At 32.6% G+C, this 20,234-nt stretch overlaps 1 protein-coding gene across 4 annotated transcripts in view; it reads right to left on the reverse strand.

The window, feature by feature from the left end:
• The window catches only part of LOC117109665 (phosphofurin acidic cluster sorting protein 2-like), a 76,406-nt gene that overhangs the window by 39,678 nt on the left and 16,494 nt on the right, over window positions 1–20,234 (reverse strand). For all 4 annotated transcript variants that reach the window (XM_033252050.1, XM_033252049.1, XM_033252051.1 and 1 more), the window contains exons 2-4: window positions 11,775–11,862; window positions 9,431–9,520; window positions 1,407–1,532 (exon numbers count right to left, since the gene is read on the reverse strand). In XM_033252050.1, coding sequence (XP_033107941.1) covers window positions 1,407–1,532; window positions 9,431–9,520; window positions 11,775–11,862 — 304 coding nt within the window. The remainder of the gene's footprint in view (window positions 1–1,406; window positions 1,533–9,430; window positions 9,521–11,774; window positions 11,863–20,234) is intronic.

Consider the following 20,234-nt stretch of genomic DNA (forward strand, 5'->3'; position numbering starts at 1 on the left):
TTTTCTAGTCATTTCTGATCGAACACACAACAAATTGTGTATAAACTGTTTTATTCATGAATGCTCAAATTTAAGAATTCATTTAACAGCTGGTAACATGAGCACCGTAAATGCTCTAATACAAAAAATAAAATTTTCGGAGGCTTCAGTGCAGCGGCGCTTATTCGAGAGCGGCGCTTAGCGAAAAAAAATCAGGTTCAGTGCGGCGCTTATTTGAGAGCGGCGTTTATTTGAGCATTTTTGGTAGTTAGTTACAATACTGTTAGATGTCAGAATTATCCATTGTGTATCCTATGCAGTGGTAAGGCTCTCGGTTTCCAATCGAGAGGTCAGGGTTCAAATCTAAGGCTGTTTAAGTTGTTCGGTATTTTTGGACGATAATTTTCATCACCTTCAAAGGCGTACAAAACATATGCTTTAGAGGCAAATGGGATTAAAAGTGTAAGCATGTACTCTTTTATGAAAAAGAAATGATTTCAAAATGAACAAAATTATCATATTACTGTGTACTTTTGCAAAGGGAAGGGAGGGGATCAATTAAATGAGTATCTCTGAACATTATGAAAATGATGAAAATAACGAATGAACCCTTATCTGCATGCTCCACTCCACCCAGTAGTTGAATGAGTACCTGGTTGGGTTGCATACTACTGCGCTGAATACGGTTATAACTACTGAACCTCTTGCTCTAAATTATGGTGATCAGATGACCAGGGGTAATAATTATTACATTATTATGGGAAACTATACATTTGAAATATATAAATTATTATCATTATAGATTGATTACATTTTTTTTTTAATTTTCTCTATTACGTTTAATTATAAGTTTGTTAGTTTTGAAAAAAAAAAATCTGTGCACAAATGGCATGGTTTAAACAAATTCCCTAAATGTCAAAAAAATAATGTTTGTGAGTATATCAAGTCAACTTTGAGGGTTGTCCTCCCACCCCTACTTTCTAGATACATGTTTCCCCTTTTGAAAGTAATATCCCACTATCTGGATCATTGAGTCCTGCTTTTGAACATTCAAGTACTGTACTGTTAGAAAGTCTAAAAAACAATCACTGACCAATTCTGTCAGAGCCAAATGCCAAGCATAGTACTGACTGTCCAAGCATTACAATCAAGGATCAAGCATGACAGAGGATGTACCAAGTACCACAAAATGTGACGCATCAAGGTACTTGGGAGAACATGGTACTGTACTTATATAGTGCCTAGTTCAAGAAAGCTTCAAAACTCTGATGAAAGTGAAGCAAACGAAATTCTTAGTAGATTAAAAAATAACTTGGAATTCTGTATAATTACATGTTTCTTGGTGATTCCTCGATATATATTTTTAGAATGCAGACATGTTACAGACAAACATAAACTGTTACGTAAAATGTAAAGTTCACACTAACCTCAGACATGTTAATATCACCTGTTGCAAGAGTTTTGTAGCCCAAAATTGTCCTGTTTTTGTAGCGTTTTCTTCTTTGTAGCATAACTTGTAACCGGTTTCCATCTCGTTTCAGAAAATGTGGGTACTATGAAAAACAATTTCGAAAGCAATTAATTTATGTTTAATACAATACATATGATAAATTGTAACATATTTATAACAGTAATAAATAATAATAATTGGGGTTTGTAATAGCACATCCTCAAGCACTTGAGTGCAAGAATATATAATCTATATTAACTAAATTTTTATATACATTAAGAACATACAAAACAAAATGAAAATAATCATGTACTAATAATGCAATATGAAAGGATTATATAGTACAAAATATAAATTAACAACAATAACTAAAAAAATCTGAATACATTCTTTCATTTCTAAATCTTACAAACTATAATCTTAAAACACCTTTATAATTCTTAAATGCAGTCATCAAAAAAAAAATTCACTGACATTAACAGAATCAAACACTAACTACTCTATAATGTTGTTGCTATGGAAAAAATTTTACCTCATCAGCATAAAAAAATAATTTGCATAATGCAGTACAGCAAAATAGGTAGTTGCACATTTATTATTGATTGAAATTAGCTAACACTATTATTTTTTTACACAAAAGTTTTCATTAACACGTTGTTGACTGCCAGACCCTTTTTTAAGGTTCTTTTCCATGTGCCAAAACAAGTTTACATGTACAGTACAAACATACTTTTTAATATGTTCAAAGGGCAACGTAACACAACCAACATACATACGTCATTTGTATGTTATCGTCAAGGTCAGGGATGTCACCACGCTGGTCGGCGATGGACGGGCCTGTCCAGCACTCAACATTTCCGACCAGGATTTACAGGCTCCCGACCACCACTATTAATTCAACAGTTTACAAATTGTAACAAAATAATTAGTTTACCTAAACACAATAGACAAGCTAAATTGATAGATAAAGACAATAAGAATACAATAAATGTTTCCGTGGTTACGTTAATTGTAACAAAATACTGCACTGCCCTGCTATTTATCGCTAACTTAACAGCCTAGGCCTAGGCCCAGTTGAGTCATAGCGAACATCGTGGGCCGGCATGACACGGTTACACATTCAAAGGTTAATGTTGAAATCGTGACCATTCAAGTGTTTTATTATGTGATCATGGTCCGGGGCAGGAAGATTATTAAAAATTTACGAAACCTGATTTATGTTTTATTTCTTTACTTTCCTTTCATTTTGTATTTTAAGTTTTTCACTTTTAATTATAATTGATATATAATGTGTGTAAATGGACAAAAAATAAATAAATGAGTGCACATGAATCAGTGACATACACATTCATCGTGGTAATCGTCAAACATGTGAAATTACGGCAAACAATGCGGCTGGGTACAGTCGGATCGACGCCTTGTCGCCGGGATTTGTTCATTATTATTTTTTAATCTAAAACAAAACATGTCAACTATTGAATTTAATTAGGCCTACAGTAAGTCTCATCTTCATCTGTTTTGTTGCATTCCTCAAATTCTGGCCTAAGCCTACCTGGGCCTAGCCAAAAAAAAAATCGCATCAGCTAGCCTTGGGCCTAGGCCTGCTCGACTTACTTAGGCCTTTCGGTTTTTAAAAGCTTTCACGAATACGGCGAACCCCCATCCCACCCCCGGGAAAACGGGGGGTTGCACCCCCACCCCCGGGAAAACGCGGAATGATCGCCGACCGGCACTTCAAAAAGCTGGTGACAACCCTGCAAGGTGTACCTTCCCCAAACTACAAGCTGTTGAGTCTGTGGTTCTACAATGTATAACAAAGAAGTAATAAATACTAGAATGTTACTCTAATTTTGACAATTACAGTATACTCGTACCTGGCACCCTCAGCAAAACTCTGTGGGACCAGTATACTTGTCACTGGCAGCCAACGTGTTAATATGTTAAGAAGGGTTCTAAAATGCTTAATGTTTCATATTTGCCATTGGAAATTAATTAACCTACTATTTAGCTCCGGTTTAGAGTCTATGATAAGCATCCTTGAAATACAACCTTAATGTTGCTTGACCAGTGAAATTATGATATTAATTGACCACACTAATGGTCAAGCTTATAGAACACAAGTTAACAATGCTAAAAATAGCAAAAATTTCGCCTCAGGCATGGATATGAAAGTAGTTTAGAGATATTAGACATTAGCCGTCCAATATATGCAAATACATTACACAATTTTTGACACTTTCAGAGACAGGTGTGGACAGTAGCAGTTGAGTGAAAATAGTGTCAATTCAATTCCATGCTTTATCTGCTTTAAAGCAACAATATGGTCATGTGATCACCTGATTCAGCATTGCATCTCAAAAGAAGTTTACCTACATTTATCCTAGCCAATTACACTGATGGAAATCTTGAGATTTTTACATTTTTAGAAAGCATTATGTGTTTATTAAGTGACCGACGCACTCTTTTTTTATTCTGTAAGTCAATAAGATTATATATGTTCAATCCTAATACCTTTTGCATTATTTTTGTATGCAAGGGTACCATGTTGTAAATTACCTAAAAAATCTGATGAAATATTATCCTTATTAACTTCCAACAAGAAAAAATATCGAAAAGAATAATTTTTTTTACTGATTTATAGATCAAAATTCCTTATATACCAAAGGTCTATGAAAAAGAATACAGCAAAATGAAAATTATTCATATGTCTGTTGATGAAAATGTTTGTTCTCATTCAAGATTATAATTGTACGATTAGCTAAATTAAATAAAACAATTCAAATATGAAATTGAATTTATTTAGCTCATGACTGACACTACATCTTTAGCATATCTAATTACAAAACAAGCAAACGTTTATGATGGCCAGGAATTAACAGAGACTTGGGATTGGTTTGTCTCTGAAGACCCTTCTAACAAAATAATTAAATAAATACACAATACTACTTATGCTTATTTATAAATTTGATTTGTAATCATTATTTTCTTAGCATGGTTGCTTTAAAATCTATATAGTTAGTTGATATTGGGCATAATTTATGCTACTTTCGCAAAATCCGTATTAAAGTAGAAACGTGTCAGAATGTCACTCCGATTGAGGGTAAAAAATACATTATTATTCCTATTTAACACCGACTATCCTAATGCACAGTAAGTGCAATCTCTCTGAATACTGTACTAGTAACATGAATTCCAACCTCACCTGTAAATTATAAATCATTTTAAAATTTTTCAATTTAGAGCAATTACGTAAATTTTAGTTTGTATTAATTGGTAATGTATAATAATAATCATCACTGATAATAATAATAATAATAATAATAATAATAATAATAATAATAATAATAATAATAATAATAATAATCATCAATTAATAATAAATATTGCAAAATAATTCTCTGGGGACAGCATTTCAGGTTTTGTATGATTTATCATGATGGCAGGCATTGCAAGTTGACCTTATTATCCATCTGGTATCCCCATCTCATCTCCTTATGAATCATATTTAAGTTCATCATAATTTATCAATCTCATAACTACATAATTCTAATTATGAAATTACATACAGTACTTATACTAGAACAATAATCCCTTTTGTGAAACAGCCCACCTACTGTATTAACAAGAAATGACTTAAAACTTAATACGGTCATTGACGTAAGGCCATTATAAATACTTATAGCTAATCACACAAATGAATATTATGTTTAAGAAACACAAACCAAATACTATCAGTATGACTGTCACTGTTCTATTTAAACTTTTTAAAAGTATTATATCATAAATAATATATTATAAATTATAGAAATCACTATTAAGCAATTAGTAGAGTTCCACATAGTACACTGTAAGAAAATTATTATATGAAGGTTAGATTAATGCTTGAAAAAATTTTTTGAATGCATTAAATCAAACCTAAGTATAATAATTTTCCACCTAGTGTATGATGCGTGCTCTACTAATTGCTTTATAAAGTCAATTGCCGTCTTTTAATTTTAGTTCTGATAACCAACTGTTACTTATCGGTTGCTATAGTGATATGATCAGTATACTGTCTGTTTTGTGCTGCAATATGATGCGTTATCTACACATCAGCAGTACAGTACAGATACAATGAATAACTATTGTAATTTGTACTGTGTCACTGTCAGAAGAAATTGTTTGTAATGCTTTTTTGATACAGTACATTCGTCAAAAAAATAAACATTTCTCAAAGCGTTCGAGAGAGAGTACAGTCACTGACATTTTGGTCGGTGCAGACAGGTAAAATTGTGTGATGATTTCAAAACTAGTAGGCCTACTAAGTAGAGGAGGAGGCGTAGGCCGCATCCTGCCTGGCCGAAGGCCTACATTTAAATTAGTTCCTCGAGTCTCTGAAATCGGTCTAGAATATTCCTATTACAATTATAGTTTGTTTAGTTTATTAGGGTTCACTGATTCAAGGAATTTTTTGTTCATATGTAATATTGAATTTGAAGTAAATTACAATTTTCAATAGCGGTGTGCGATACCTTTGTGGTGACAAAAATTAGTTATTTTTTTTGCACACGAGTCTAAAAAAAATCAAGCCAAGCGTCCAATAAGTGAAAAATTAGTGGACAGTGGGCGATAGGAAAACAACATTGAGAGTTGCAGTAATGACGTCACGACTGACTTTAATAGTTTGATTTAATTTCATCAGGTGGTGCTATACAATGTAGGCCCTACTGTATCACATAAGACAAACAATGATCCAAAAATATAATATTTGCAATTACACGTATAAGACAACCCTTTGTTTTGTTATTGTAATTTGCTATTTTAAGCATAGAGTCTTATACGCAAGTACACGGTAAAGGAAATAAACGGTAACATTACTGTACATATCTTCTAACTAAACATTAATTGGTGATTTAAAATTGAAATAATATTAAACAGTAATGTACAGTTTATTTAATCTTAGGAGTTGCCTCCTTGTGTCACAATATATTTCTAGAGATGATTTGTTCAGGCAATAGTCAGACGACACATATCACTGTAGTCCTACAGTACATACCTGTTGGATGTTTTTCTAAATGTTGTCCAAATGTAGATCTTTTTAGTAGAATTAAAATTTTACATACATAAACGATGAACACTAGGATATTGTAAAAGATTATCGTGAAAGTTAAATTTTAATAATACGTAACTTGGTCTGCTGTTGATGCAGTATTACTAATTAGGTATTTACCAGGAATTAGCATAACAGTGGGACGGAATGCAAGTATTAACACTTTACATATTACTGTATGGTTCTAAGCTGCCTTCCTCTAAATTTGCACTCTTTTAAAGAAAACAGGTTTTTTTAATAGCTTAACATTATTTTAATAGCTCTTTTATCAACTATATGTAAATTAGGTAACATTTAACATGTCAAAAACAAGATTTACTTTTACATATCTACCAACTTAAAACAATAGTTAACGATGATCTATTGACTTATTTTTTTAGTTTATAAGCTAAATATGAACTTATACAGTAATACCTCATGATAGAGTTTATATCCTATAATGTGTGAAAAGTTAGACTAGTTTATGCAATTAATATTTTGTAGTTAGGACTATTAGTTAGCACTTAATAAATATCTAAATTTTGAATTATTTTTTGTAAATGAAACAATTCATAGTACATGTATTAAGTATATTATTGTACAATAAAATATTTTTGTTGTACAATTGGTAATGATAATGTCTAACATATTCGTTTATTTTTTCAAAAATATGCATTAAAGCATTTGGGAATTTGAAGTTTGAAATTACAGAAAAAATCAAGGAAAGGCCAAACAAGTGTTAAAAATATTTGTGGAAAAATGATCTGCACTTGTGTTATATCAGTCCCAAAGCTTACATATTTATAATAATCACACAATTTGGTAGTTGTTTTTTTTTTTTTGGCTCAAAAACAAGCAAATTCATTATGCACTCATTATTTAGATTTATAATTTCTCCTCATAAAGTACTTATCAATAGTTTGAAGTATGTGCAATACACAGTTTTCTTATGGTACTTATTTATGGATTCTTATAATAGGGAAACAGTCAAAGCGTAACATCATCATCACCATAGCAACATACTATCGTGAATTACATTTCTGTAGTGCACATCTGTTCTAACCAGCCTCATCTTACAGAATTAAATACACAGGTATACATAATACTTATCTTTCAGAGAGATACTGATCTACAGTATAAACTATCATCGCAACAGCACTGCAAATATTATATTTAAAGATTTAATCTACGAAAACAGTGAGGGAGACCCCCATTATCAATAAATATGGGGCCTTGAAACACCTTAATAATGTATTATCACAATTTATTTTATTTATTTCAACATTTTCTTTAGAGTACAAAACATACCCTTTCTGTGACCTCTCCCTCTGAAAGGGAGTTACACAAAAAATATTGATTTATATCATTTTGAGATAAGATTTATCCTTTCATACTTATGCCTACACATTCAACATACCCAACCTCTCCCTAAAGTGTATGTTTTGTAAATTATGGATGGCCCCTTAGTGAACAATCAACTGAGTTTACACTCACTTTGATAACACTACTGTATGGTACAGTATAGTATTTTGTATTGTTAAAGTTTAGTTGTTTTTTTTTTTATTATTCACAACACATCTGTCTATTACTATAGTTGTTTGTTAACATCATTCATTCATTTTTTTTTTTTGTGCATAATTAGGCTTAGTAAAACTTCAGTATTTATTGCTATGTCTCCCTAATGAATCTACGACTTCATTAGTCATATGGTATTATAATGATGCTTTGTTATGATTGCTTAACATTTAAAAGCTTACATATTAAATTGACGCTAGGTCTTTACTGATCAATGATACTGTATTAAACTAAATAATACTAAAAGTTTAAATCTTACAGTATATTGAGGCCAACATGAAATTAACAGTTTAAATACCAGCAATATAGACAACACATCAGCTTCTGGCATATGTATAAATAAAACAACTGTCAATGTCATTCTACTACTCGCATAAAAAAATACAATCTTTCGAGTGTTTTCTTTATACTAATATAAGTATTTGCATTTCCACCAGACAAGAAGGGCTTGAAAATATAGTCAACAAATATTGCTATTGATTGTGCTGGCAAACATTTTGCAACATATAATATCGGCTATGTTCTCACATGGCTGCTAACGGTTAGCAGGATCCAGATCCTGCTAACCGTTAGCTGCCGTGCGTCCATACGAGAAAACCCGATCCAGATACCAAAAATATGACGATCGAATCACTGGCCAATAAGAAACTGGAAATTGTAAACACGTACGTGTGATTGGTTGATGATAAAAACGCGCTCAACTTGCTAACCGATAGCGCTTGCTAACCGTTAGCAGTATCTGGATTCTGCTAACGGATGGCGCTAAGCGATCGGGCATTCTCACACAGGTGCTAATGGTTAGTGCTAACGGTTAGCCCCCAATCTGGATACTAGGGCTCTCGTGAGAACCAGGCTATTGTCTCTAAAATACAGTATCAGCACAAATTACAACTAGAACTGCAGTCACTCAATAGAGTACATACTGTACCTCCACCCCATGCCTGAACACCAAACAATACACAGGCCAGTTATGGGCAATTCCATTATATTCTTTTTTAAGCTTGAGGATCAAAAAATTTAATCAACTCTTTCTTAAATTATTATGTACGATTCCAATAATGATCCATTCTTTAGTTTTTTGCATAATCTTCCTAACAGACAGAGACATATAGACAGTGGTGAACCTCCTTTGGCAGAGTTACTGTAATAAACACATTGTAAGTATACAAAAGTATTACAGTTGTACTTTGAAATAACATTTAACAATGCGTAAAGCAAATATACTCTCCATTTGGATTGGGATGAGATTACAAATTGTACAAAGATACTGATAACGTACATTTCATCAGCCTACTTTATTTTTCTTCTACTGTAAATTGCATTTTTTAAGACAAGAATGTTTTTCTAATGAATCTTACCTGTAAAGAGAATGATAAGTCCAATTCCGTTTCTAGATTTTTGCTTGAAGAAAATACAATTTCATTTGATCGAAGTGTCCGCTTTGAACTCTGCGTAACACAAAATAAGCAATGGTTAAGAATCCACAATTAACAGAATCAAGTTGGTAGGTATCTTTATGCTGATCCTAGTATTTGATGGTTACAAACATTTAAGTACCATTTTTACAAACTCCTCCTCATCCCAAATAGAGAAGCATTTTTTTTACTATTTTTTTATTTTTTTAAATCATTAATGTATATAGTGCCTTTCTTTGCAAATACTTCTGTCCTAGGATATTGGGTCCCCATGTCACAAGACAATACAAATTACTAACTTATTAGTTCTTATTATTGTCCCTGGTTAATAATTGGCAAACTAATTTCATGCATACTTCATTGTAAACGTGACAATAAAGAAAATCTTATCTTATCTTATCTTATCTTATAACCATGCAATTGAAGGCATGCAAACTAATCCAATAATACCATAAAATCTTTACCACCAGGTACCAACTTCTACAGTACAGTATATATACTCCTGGGAGAAGAAAGGCCATGTGCATTGGCAAAGGACACAAACCAAAGTTTATAAATTGTTCAAATCCAAAAAATGAGAGCGCGAACTGCAACCGTCCTACAGTACCCAATAAAATGTAACTGTAGTTACTGTAATTTTCTATTAAACAATGGTAATAACTATATCACTATAATAGTTAATCACTGTGGTTCCCCTTATCAGTTACATAATTGTTAATTGGTTAATTAATTACATGTGGGTATTTTTAAGCCATAGCTTATTTTAACCTTTAGGCACACATTCTTGTATCGAATTAAAATAGCCATAAGCTACAATCAACACAGCATGGGGTTGAGGTAATTAATTGTTCAAAAGTGTTTTTTGTGGAGTCTAACACGGGATAAATCCGGAAACAGTTCTCGCCCGAATGGGTGTTACATACAGGAACCGTCTGCTGATATCCGCCAATAGTCCAACGCTGCAAATTGCAGTGTTTTGGAGGAGTAAAACTAACTATAGCATAATATTTGCGCATAATGTTAGCAGCAGGGAGCATTTTTATGACTTAATCCCTTTTTGATTGCTCTAATTTTTTTGGCACACGCCAGAAGTAAAGTTTAAAGTTTGATTTAATTTTGCTTCTTTTACAGTTTATTTCTAAAAACAATTTAACTGAAAAGCTCGATAAAATAAATTATTTCAACGGAGGGCTAGCCTAGAATCCGTTATTATGTCCATTGCCTGCATGTGATCGTGGCACCACTGTTTATTCGTTTAACAATGGTATTTGACAATTGTAGTAATTTGCTATTTTTAAGCCACCATTGTAAAAGAATAAAAGTATATTCATGGTTTATGTGCCCAAAATGCACATCTGAGATTAATTGGAAATTTGCACATTTATGCTCTATGAAGCTTATTGTTGTAGCATCTACGGTCATTTTATCACTCTATTTTGATTCTCCGTCAGCGTCGCCTTCTAATCAACTGGGCTGTTACTTCCAGGCCGGCTTGTGGTTGTTCTTGTAAAAATAATCGTGCCTGGATGTGTAGCAATGCTGTGAATACTGTTGTTCGTTGGTACAAATTTATCATTTTGAAATGGCCAATAATAAACGCGTCAATTATTGCAAACGATGTTATTTTATCATTACCAGTCGTTCAAAAAATGAGATACGTTTTTTTAAAGAAAACAAAACAATAGAAATCATGGGATAAAAACTTATCATTTGCGGACCCCCCGTGGATATAATACCGGTAAGAACCCTATGTAAATTTTTCCCATTCTCACGATGGTAATTTACAATACTTTTTTTGGATAGGTGCATTGAGCTCCCCACTTCACCTTTGCTCCCCCATTAGCCTTCTCCCCATTTCAAAACTCCTAGATATGCCACTGGATACAGGCTCTAAATTCTGAGGTTCAAACCTCTCTATTGCATTCTGCTTTTGTTTTAGGCCAATGCACACCTTCTTTTCTATATCTCTCCTTTCGTGACCAGAAGTATCTGATTGGATGTTCATGCTACAGAATATATGGATCTAATCACTAGATTTAGGCTACAGTAACAGTATTGAATCGTTTTCAGACAAATTAGTTGTATTTTAAGATACTATAAGTAGTAAACACAATTGATAATGAAATAAGATATCTGTGGTGATTTTTAGATTAAATTTAATAAATGTGATTATTTTTATTAGTGTGTTATTTTGACATCTTTACAGATGTTTTTTTTTATATATTGTTATGAAGTCTCAGTGGCAGTTAATCATCTTAAATAAATTGAGAATAAAAACAGTACTCACCTGCATGCGCACAGCGATAATAAGTGAACTCAAATCATTTTCCAGTGGTTTTAAAACACATAATCTTGTCAACCTAAGACTGCATAACCTGTCAAACGAAGAACAATTATTGCAATTATTCCAAAGTTAATTCTGTTTGCCACATCAAACATCTTCATTTATTTTAAGTATGTGTGTCAGCCATGCTTGTCTAATGGTTGTTTAATCAAATATAAATCATAGCATCTTATCAATTACAATCTCTTTTGATACTTTTGATTTGTTTGGTTAAACAAACATAAATCAACAATATATCTTCAATTATAGTCTTTTATAAATTATCCTGATACTTAAAATTAAGAAAGGTACCTGTAAAGAAACAACAGTGGATACATTTATTTTCAAGTTGTTAATTCTGTAATGTCCAGGATCATTTTCACCAACCAGGTTTGGTGTAACCACGGCGATGAGACTAATTAAATGCGATTACATAGGAAAAATATAAATTATTAAAATGTGCTCTGTTGCATCACATTCAGTGTAGTTTGCCCCTATGGTTTATAATTGATTTCAATTTGTTTCCTGTTAATACTGTCTCATTAAATCATCTACCTAGTGAAAATTGCACTTTACGGTGTAATCAACATCAACACCGATTGTTATTTCCAATCAATTTTTTTTTTTAATTTCATCTATAATTGTATGCATGCAGACTGGCTCTACAAAACTTATGCATTTGTAAATAACATAGCTTTGACATTTAATCTTTCTCGTAAGTAAACAACAATTATTAATTTATTCATTACATGTATCTCAACTATTAATATATCCACCATATGAATATTATCTAGCCATGCTCAATCAGATTGGATGCCATATACAGTAAATCATGTTTCCCACTTTCTTATCTTTCTGCTCTAAAGGCCAACTCAAACAGCATCATACGACGCAGCCAGATGCAATTTATCGTTGGGGACAGTCTTTAGGTCATCGCGAGATTAAACTTACTAAACATGATTAACAGTCTATGTGACTGTCCAATGCAGATCTATCACATCAGCATTTAAGTCACATGAAGCAACAACTTGCGCTGGGCTACATCATATGAAATAGGCCTTAAGCTCTGAGAGGGTGCGGAAAAAGTATAGCTTTTTGTGGCTTCTAATACTGTATCACATACTGTATTCTAACGTGACATTTTCTATTACATTACTAGACTGACGTTTAACAAAACTATAAAATTTTATGTGATGACAAACACCTGTGATAGGCCCATATATAGGTGGGATATGACATTATCATGCCTAATATTTGAGGTATAATATGACATTATTCATGAACAATAGACATATCACGGATATTTTCACAGAAAACTTAATAAAAGTGTTGTCACAGAAAATGTAAGTGTTACAGAGCATGATAGGTGCCACTGCCTAATGGATAAGGTGCTAATCTTCCAAAGCCTAATTATGAAATGTAAGGCCTAGAGTAAATACTTGGACTAGGGCCAGTAATGCCTCCACAAATTTTCCCACATGTTCGAGAGGAAGTCCAAACTACGGGGCCAACTAGAACCTCGGCCAGGTTCCAAGAATAAAAATTCCTAGTAGGGTTCATTGGAATGGCTTTGCATGGCCAAAAATTGTGCTTTTAAACCATAATAATAGGGATTGGTATTATTAAAATTGCATAGGTAAATTTAGTATATTTCAGTTCCAACATTGTTGACTCGCAGTTAGGGGTGTACTGTAAACGGTAGAAAAACAACGACAGATGACAAGCGCATGGAGGTCATCACAATATTCACGTTATAATTCTACAAATATTATTATTATTTTTCAGTCACAAGAGATGAGAAACCATGTAGTGCAATCGCTTGTATTCCATAATGGACCTGGACTATTCTATTTTTTATCAGAGGTATGTTATGAATGGAGAAATGAGATACGGTTCACTGACTAACAATTGTCAAAACATTACGCTGCCGTATGATATATCGGTCACTATGTGAGTGTTTGTTGATTCTGTTTTTTTTCTTTACTACACCCACGAGAATTGAAATCAAGCAGCTTTTAACAGAATGAATGAAATGTGCTATTAAGCAATTAATCAATAGACATTTTGAATCTAAACCTGATAATATTATAATCAGTGATTTGGGTTTGTTTAACTTGCATTTATTCAGAAAATCATTTTAAAAAATCTATAAATGTAAAAAAAAAATGTAATTAAATAGATACTTATACAACATTCTTGGATACCTAGAATGTTTTCAATGCATATTTCCATAGGCAAACATTCCAGCTTATGCCTATTTTAAATCAATATGATTTCTAACCAAAAACATTAGTGTCTTTTATTTTTATAGATTATTATATAGAAAGCTTTAAATAACAATAATTGTCACTTATGCATTTAAAAGATTACTTTGTTTATAATTGCAATCGAATGATTGATTATTTGCATACTACTGTATTTTGAGAGTTTATTCCATTGCCTTGTTTGTACCTTGGATTGGATTGGATTTATTTGGTGGAAACACCAAGGATAACCAACGAAAATTTGAGGAAGACTTATTTCCAGTGGGGTCCTTCTGGTGGTGACTGGGCAGTACACTGGGAGACAATTGTCTACATTCTTTAACGTGCACATGGGCCATAATGCACACGGAACCAACGTCTCATCTGAAAGACGATGCACTATCTTAACTTTTATTTCAACCCTCTAGCTGAAATACAAGGAGAGCAGCGATGGCAATTGAACCAGGGACCAAGAGATCTTCAAAATTCAGTGCATACACAGTGGCTACTATCAGTTTAGCTGACCGAGCTAGTAAAAGCATTTCATAGTATCATAATATAAAAATTAATAAAATCTCTGCAATATCAAGTTTCAATAGCTAATTAGCCTGTCAATTATTGTAGGCTAAAATATTTTATACTACTAATAGGCCAAACAAAAAAAATGGTAAGAGCTTCAAAAACTCAATGAAAGAATAGAGGTCAGAACATGGAAGTAAACAAAACTTACTAAACTAACGTTAGCGCTATTAATCAATTAATAACTGGCCAAATTTAGACTACACTGCTACTAGTGCTACAACTGTAGTTTAGGCCCACACTTGCCTACTGTCTGTAGCCTGACCGACAATACTTTAGCTTAGCCTATGCGTGCTTGCCGATCATACACATTAAGGCTATGTTCACACACACGGCGTAAGGCTGGCTTAAGCATGGCGTAGCATACGCCTTTGTGTGTGAACTAGGCAGTCGCGTTGTTAAAGCCACTCACTACGCCACGTCCTTGGCGTTATTATCGCTACCTGCAGACCCCAGATTAGCTAACGCCACTGAGGCTATGTTCACACACACGGTGTAAGACTGGCGTAGCTTACGCCAGGCGTAAGCTAATTCACGGATTAAAATTCCAAAGTGTTCACACAAACGGCGTTCGCTATATTAACGCTGGCGTTAAACTAGTAGTAATATAGGCCTATGGGGGAATATTTTTAAGTTTTAATAATGTACAGGTTCTTAACTGTAGTAAAATTAACAGTGCATCAGTAAAAATTTTAAATCTGTGAATTGTTCGAAGTGAACTTATATGATTATTGTATTTTAAATGAACAATTTTACTTTGATTTTTCAGCTAGCATTGTTGGTGTTGCAGGTTTTAATAGACAGTCTAAATAGATTAAAATATCTTACAAAACACAATCAACAAATCATATACATTATAATATTGCCAGTCATGTCAATGTTTACTTTCCCCCTACTAACTGCAGCATAATGTGTCTTTTTTACCTATGCCAAAACAGTGGTGGATCCAGGAATTTGAAACAGAAAAGTCAATTTTACAGATTGGAGTTCTTAATTTAACAATAATAATAATAATAATAATATTTATTTGGCAAAGTATTAAAATACAATCTTGCCAGGAGCAAAGAATAGCATGAACCTTATCAGAAAACTGCTTTTACTCCACCATCAAAACCAACAGAAATGCAGAAAAATGCAACACTGATTAAAAATAATTAACTCATAAACTGAACTAAATTAAATTTAAAATCCTGATTTGAAGTTAACAATTACTACTTGAAGATAATCCAATCAGGACTTTTGTGAAGCAAAAGTATGAAAAGGTAAATTGGAAAATAAGGAATTAAAACAATATCTTTAAACAATAATGATCCAGATGAGTTAATCACATCCTTCTATTTTAATCTCTATAGATGTGTATAAGAGACAGGTGTAACAACAGACAGTAACAGTAGGCCTAGTGCTAAAATTTGGCCGTTTGACCAAATTTTGTCGCTAAAAAACAGCTCTCCTCAATTTCTTGAGGAGAGCTGTTAGTAGCTCTCCTGCTTTTTCTTTAAATCAAGGTCTGTCCTCCAGTATAACACTCCACTTAGCTCGACTTCTTTCACTTGGCTCGCCTCCCTTTAGCTACTATGATCACTTGACTTACTAGAAGTTACAGTACCAACAACTCCTCTAACATTAAGTCTCCAAAATTCACTCACTTCGATTCAACTAACCTTCACTTGGCTTCATTTCATCACTGGGTAGCAAAAAGAAAACTCACACATAGCCTGACATTTATATATTTGTTTGAGAAAATTGTATCCCCAACAGTGTTCAAACGTATTCCTTCTGATTATAGTCTACCAGCTAAAGACTGGGGCAAAGTATATTGCCTAATACGCAAAGATTAACAGCAAATCATTGATAGGAACTTTGATACAGAAAAACACCTCTACTGGTGATAATTACAGTAAAGGTATGTGTATTTGTTATTTAGCATGAGTATGTAACAGAGTTTACAACAAAGTCCTGAACATCAAACTTGGTTGACATTGTTTGGTGTAAACCATTGAGCTCATGACCACATGCATACAGGAATCAAACATTTTTCAGAAGGCATATTGAGAGTAATGAGGGGTTGCGATAAAATTTGTTTGTTTGAGTGTGAAAAATTGCTTGTTCTATTCAATTTACGCAAAGAGAAACATTAAATGAAATTTTTTTGTTTTTCCAAACATTGTTTAGGAAATGTTTGACAGCATGAAATCTGTTCAGGCCTACAAAAATGTCAAAATAAGCTACAGTAGCCATATTGTATGATAACTCACTGCTGGCTTACAAAAACAACTGTCCTCATTTAAGTCTAAATGAAACTCCCCTTGAGATCTATGGTCTAATGTAAGGGATAAATATAACCTACTGTATACTTGGCTTCACTACTGAGCTGTAACAGGTGGTTTAAGGCCGCCTGCAATGTACATAATTTGAAATATCATCCAATCAGTTTCACAGAATGTGCCTAATGCAGGGACTCTCTACTTCTTACAAGTACAAGTTGAACAGGAAGCAAATAGAAACAGATGCAAACAAATTTAATAAGTAATAATCAGCCAAATAAAAATATTCATTTTTATTATTCAATATCACTCTTACCAGAAGTTTAACTACTACCAAAGTTGATGAAAATGAATAGTAAAATTTTTTTTTAAATGATACCAATTCTCATCATTATAATATTATATTGAAAAATGCAAAGTGAATACATACAATGATGTTGTTAAACTACAAATCATGCATTTCCAGTAACTGGTACATAAAACAAAGGAGCAGACCAACCAATCACTGAGCATAATTAACCTTTCTTTTCTGTTAATGTTAAGTGCATAGACGCTACCACATTATCAGCTATATAAATGTATTATTATTATTATTATTCATTATTTAAGTTTAGGCTTATTCAATGATAAATTAAATTATTTTGGCTATTGTTGGCCATACCATACATTTAACAAAAATGTTTGATTTACATAAAGAGATTTTGTTGGTCAATAACATAATATGCTGTTATTAGTATTCTAATGGAACATTGTAATTTTATGATTATATTGCCTTAAGGAATCAAGTCAATATGTCACAAGCTACATACATGTTATAATTTGAGATGATATCAATATGAACAGACATTAATACTACATGAGATTGATGTGAATCAATAACTTAATATGTCGCAGAGCTGAAATAACTGCATCTCATTCAGTGAAATCTTACACACTATTCAGACCATTGCTAAACGTGAACCCTTGTTAGTAATGATCACTGAAATCTTATGGGGTAATTATATGCTGTGCATGAAATACAGTATAATAAATAAAATGGCAATGCTCTGATGCATTTAACATCTAAATAAGTGTATTAAACTTTTAAAAATGGTTTAGTACACTTTTATACATCAATATTGTATATACATAGAGGGAGACGGGAATCCTCTTTTCACAAAAATAACGATGGTGGAAACTCAAGCCTGCAGGTCTACACTACGTCTGATAACCAAAAATGAAATGTATCCATACTATATTTAAATTTGTAGAACAATATTTGATTCATGCTAATTTGATTTATAATATATTCTAGAATCTAATCTTGCATTTTTATTTCTTTTTGATAATATAGGTAGGCAATACACATCTTTAAATTTTCAAAGGCAACATAATGTTAAGGCTACTGTATGCTTTGCGATGGACATGCGTTAAATTTTGAATTGCTTAAAAAATACCTTTTAAAAATGAATTAGAAATTCTACAATCTTCATTTACTATAAATATGTTTCACATAGTCTTACTACTTACTGTACATGTTTTTGTTATTTTGCATGAGATTTTGTACCACGTTATATTAATTATTTGTCCTATAATGTAGAGTAGTGTTACAATATATTCTTCAAATAGATTAAACCTCAAAATTAAACAAGTATATCAGTTCAACCAGCCTACTGTATGAATTTCACGTCAGCATTTGGTAATAGCCGACCACATTGCTGAGCCGGAATTGCCACGGGACAGCAATTTTTTGATGACCTAGGCCTAGATTTCTTTGCTTCAAAGACTGTTTGGAAAGTCAAAACTATGACTGAAACAGACCATTGAGCAGAAACAAAATTTTTAATAATATTTTAATATTATTATTATTTTTAATAGGCATGATGTACGATGTGTGTGAATTGTTGTCATTCTCGCCTAGCCTAGACCAAGTCAAGTTTTGTCAGCTAGCTACTAGCCAGCCTACTGTTGCCCTAAAACATCGCCCAATTGAAGCCACGCAGACTGCCTAGATCGCAGCGCTTATCTAAAGCTATTATCTGTCTTCATTGTACAGTATTAGTATCATATTTCAAACATTTATCATCTAAACAACCAAATTAAACATATTGTAGGTCTACTATAATCCTATCGTCCGTCTAAACACAAACATAATCGCATCAATTCTTTGTGTCGAAAATCGCAGATAGACCATTCTGGGCATGTGCATGGACATGCATGGGCAGTTTCGAATTAAACAGTATGATCATTGCCTGCACACAACCATATTTTCAATGAACGTAATATTTCCCACGCTAACGACAATGCTAAAACAAACGCTAAAACAGCATTTCTATTTTGTTATGTAAAACATAGGTATTATAATACACTATTCATATAATACATACAACCATTCTTTCACCTACAATATATTGATTTAATAGACATAATTAACAAAATTATGATCTGTGGATGACAACGTAAAGTCGAGCATTTGGAAAAATTAGAGTTTTACTATAGGCCTAGGTAGTAAAAAAACTGCTGATCTCGTTGAATTTTAGGTTGGCAAATTCTTGCCGACTAATTTTTTCCTAATTTCATGGGCTAGTGCATCACAAAACCCTCGATTATGGAGTGAAACTAGGCAAACATTACTGTATGAATTCTGCAAGATTTTCCAATGTGTTCCAAAACGTAGGCTAGCTTTAAACTATATTTTTCACCAACTCTTTTCTTAATGAGTTCACCCAAAATTGTGTACTTTGAGTTGGCAGTAGTAAGAGGACCACGCAACCTGCTCTGCGTGCATACTCTGAGATAATGATTTGTATTGATTTTAACTAATGAGCTTTGAAGCACCAGAATCCTTTTACTTGCACCACATTGGACAAATTGGCAAAACCTATTGAATAAGATTGTTTATATTTGAATAAGACTACTCTTGTAGTTTCCAAACCACTTTCATTAACACCAAGCTATAATATTATTTAGCATGTAAACTACTTAGTTTAGTTCTTCCCTTAGTCTGTCACTGAATTTTTTTTTTTTTTTTTTGTTACGTTGCATTTCCCTTTTGAAAAAATAAAAAAATATTAAAATTTACTGAATGACCATTCAAGAAGAATCTGCAAAATCAAATTAAAATTTGTCATACAAAAGTTCAACAAAAACAAAACCATATCTTACAACATTTTGTCATCTCATATGAATTCTATACACAAAAACACTTCATGCACAACTACTAATTGCATATCATCAACTCAGTACTAACACATGTGCATTGTTTTCAAGTTTTTGTTTTAACAAACCTGGTGTATGCGCACACACACAAAGAAATACATGTTGAATATTCCAAGGTCAAATTTTGTGAAGTATGGCAT

The sequence above is a fragment of the Anneissia japonica genome, unplaced genomic scaffold (assembly GCF_011630105.1).
Source record: "Anneissia japonica isolate Jap-2015-1 unplaced genomic scaffold, ASM1163010v1 scaffold288038_len354873_cov157, whole genome shotgun sequence".
Taxonomy (NCBI): Eukaryota; Metazoa; Echinodermata; class Crinoidea; order Comatulida; family Comatulidae; genus Anneissia; species Anneissia japonica.